General features: G+C 39.9%; 1 protein-coding gene across 1 annotated transcript; it reads left to right on the forward strand.

Moving 5' to 3' along the window:
• Positions 1-572: 572 nt before the first annotated feature.
• Positions 573-1,280, forward strand: LOC113279840 (E3 ubiquitin-protein ligase UPL5-like). The gene has a single exon (XM_026528492.1). It carries the CDS (start codon positions 573-575, stop codon positions 1,278-1,280), a length of 708 nt encoding a protein of 235 aa, XP_026384277.1.
• The last annotated feature ends 907 nt before the right edge of the window (positions 1,281-2,187 follow it).

Here is a 2,187-nt window from a genome sequence, read left to right on the forward strand (position 1 = left end):
ACCAAGTTGGGGAGTACTCTGATTTCCAAATTTGAAGGACAAGTGTTTCCGTTTATGTTTGTGTGACTTGCAAAATCTAGACTTGTTTATTTAAGCCTAGTCAAGATAGTATTGAACATATTAGGATGGGGAGATGAAGCCATTATTCAAATTGAGCAATTGATGGCTAGTGATGAATATGAACAAAGAGTACAAGAATTTGCTGATTTTACTTACTTTGTCTGTTGCATCTGTAAAGGGAGGACTATGATGATGATGATGAGCTTGGTGCTCGATACTCGTCAAGAGACGATATATTAAAGGGGCTTAAGGATATATTGAGGACCATTCCTAGGTACAACAAGAAGAAGTCTATGGAGCATCTTCAATCTTCGATGCATAGGTTTTAACACGTGTTCTATTCTTATTGTTCCGTTCTTCAGCTAAAGAAATTAAAAAGATAGCTAAGGACTGCATTAGGCTCTTTCTAATCGATCCTAAAACCAATTTTGGCTTCTTCTTACCTAGGTCCATACAAAATCAGTGTGCTACAATAGTTCTGAGCTTTTACGAAGCGTTTTATACGACTACTGATGACGAAGAGCGCCAGTTACTATTCTTGTCGTGAAACTCTTATATCCATTTTGAAGTCAATTGCCTTTTCAAATAGACCAACATATTTTGGTATTGCAAGGACGTCAAAGTTAATTGGAGGCCTCACCAAGATTTTCCATGAGACAGATATGAAGTTGAGCAGATCTTTAAATTCAACTTATCTGTCACCATCACCCTTAGCAACTACTGAATTAAGGAGTCTTGAGAGAATTTTCGGTAGTGCAATTCAGGAGCATGTGAGAGTGAAGGGTCAATCACTTCCGCTGGATCCAAATGCCTTCAAGAAGTACCCATATTTGAATGATTTATACTGTTATGTGGTTTTTACAAGTTTACAGAGGAAGATCAACGAATGCCTGAAATCTTTAGACGTAGCTGTTAGGGATGCAGGAGGTAATTTGAAATTCAATATTGGGTGGTCTTACCTTCTTTCTATTCTGAAGGAGTTGAACAACATATCTAAACTTTACGAAGACGGGGAAGAACTTCTATCTGGTGCATTTCGTGCATTTCCCCTTGCAATTAGATATCTTATTTGGCACTCAAAGAGGGGTGATGATCATCTATGGCTTCTCAAGTATGGCACTGCAATAGATTTTGAATCAAGGATACATCTGATGGTTCTGATGTTTCCTGAGGTAAAGGACGACAACAGAAAGCTGCACAAAATGCTCGTTGACAGGTAGCTCTAGTTGACAGAACCATTTGAACACATTGGTCTTGTAGAAGCAAGGTCCTTGCATAATGGCCTCTTCGTGGAATTCAAGAATGAGGCTGCTACAGGTCATGGTGTCCTGCGGGAGTGGCTTTTCTTGGTATGCCAAGCACTCTTTAGTCCAGAATATTCCCTTTTTGTAGAATGCCCAGAGGACAGGCGCAGGTTTTTTCCCAACCCAGCACAAGTCAAACCTCAACAACTTATGTTGTATGCCTTCTGTGGTCGAGTTATCGCTTTAGCCTTGATGCATAAAGTGAAAGTGGGCATTGCATTTGACCGTGTATTTTTCTTGCAATTAGCGGAGGAGAAAATATCCATGGAAGACATACGATGTGCAGATCCCATGATGTATAAGAGTTGCAAAGATATTTTGGAGATGGATGCTGACCTTGTGGATTCAGGTGCTCTGGGGTTGACATTTGTCAGGGAAATAAAAGAGTTTGATGTGTGTTGGATGGAAGTGACAAACCTATTTGTTTCAAAGATTGGAAAGCACACATGAAGTATGAAGACTGCAAAGAAAACGATGAACAGATTTGCTGGTTTTGGAAGGTAAATATGACCACCATAGTTTATGAATTCTATTATAGTTGTACAAATAATCTGCATTATGGTTGCATAAAATGCTGAGTGTTTATCTTTTGAATATTTCTGCAGGTTGTTGAGGGTATGTCCATGGAGCAGAAGAGGGAGCTTCTTTTCTTTTGGACCTCAGTGAAATACCTTCCTGTAGTTGGTTTTTCTGGCTTGTCACATCCTTTAACTATCTGCAAGACATCCTGCTCCGACGATCACCTGCCGTCATCCCACACATGTTTCTACCGTTTGTCACTCCCACATTACCCATCTCTAGCCATCACAAAGCAGCGTCTCTC

The sequence above is a fragment of the Papaver somniferum genome, chromosome 5 (assembly GCF_003573695.1).
Source record: "Papaver somniferum cultivar HN1 chromosome 5, ASM357369v1, whole genome shotgun sequence".
In the NCBI taxonomy this organism is placed as follows: domain Eukaryota; kingdom Viridiplantae; phylum Streptophyta; class Magnoliopsida; order Ranunculales; family Papaveraceae; genus Papaver; species Papaver somniferum.

Coding starts and splice junctions, on each gene's coding strand:
- LOC113279840 (XM_026528492.1), top strand. CDS start 573: ATGACGAAGAGCGCCAGTTACTATTCTTGTCGTGAAACTCTTATATCC.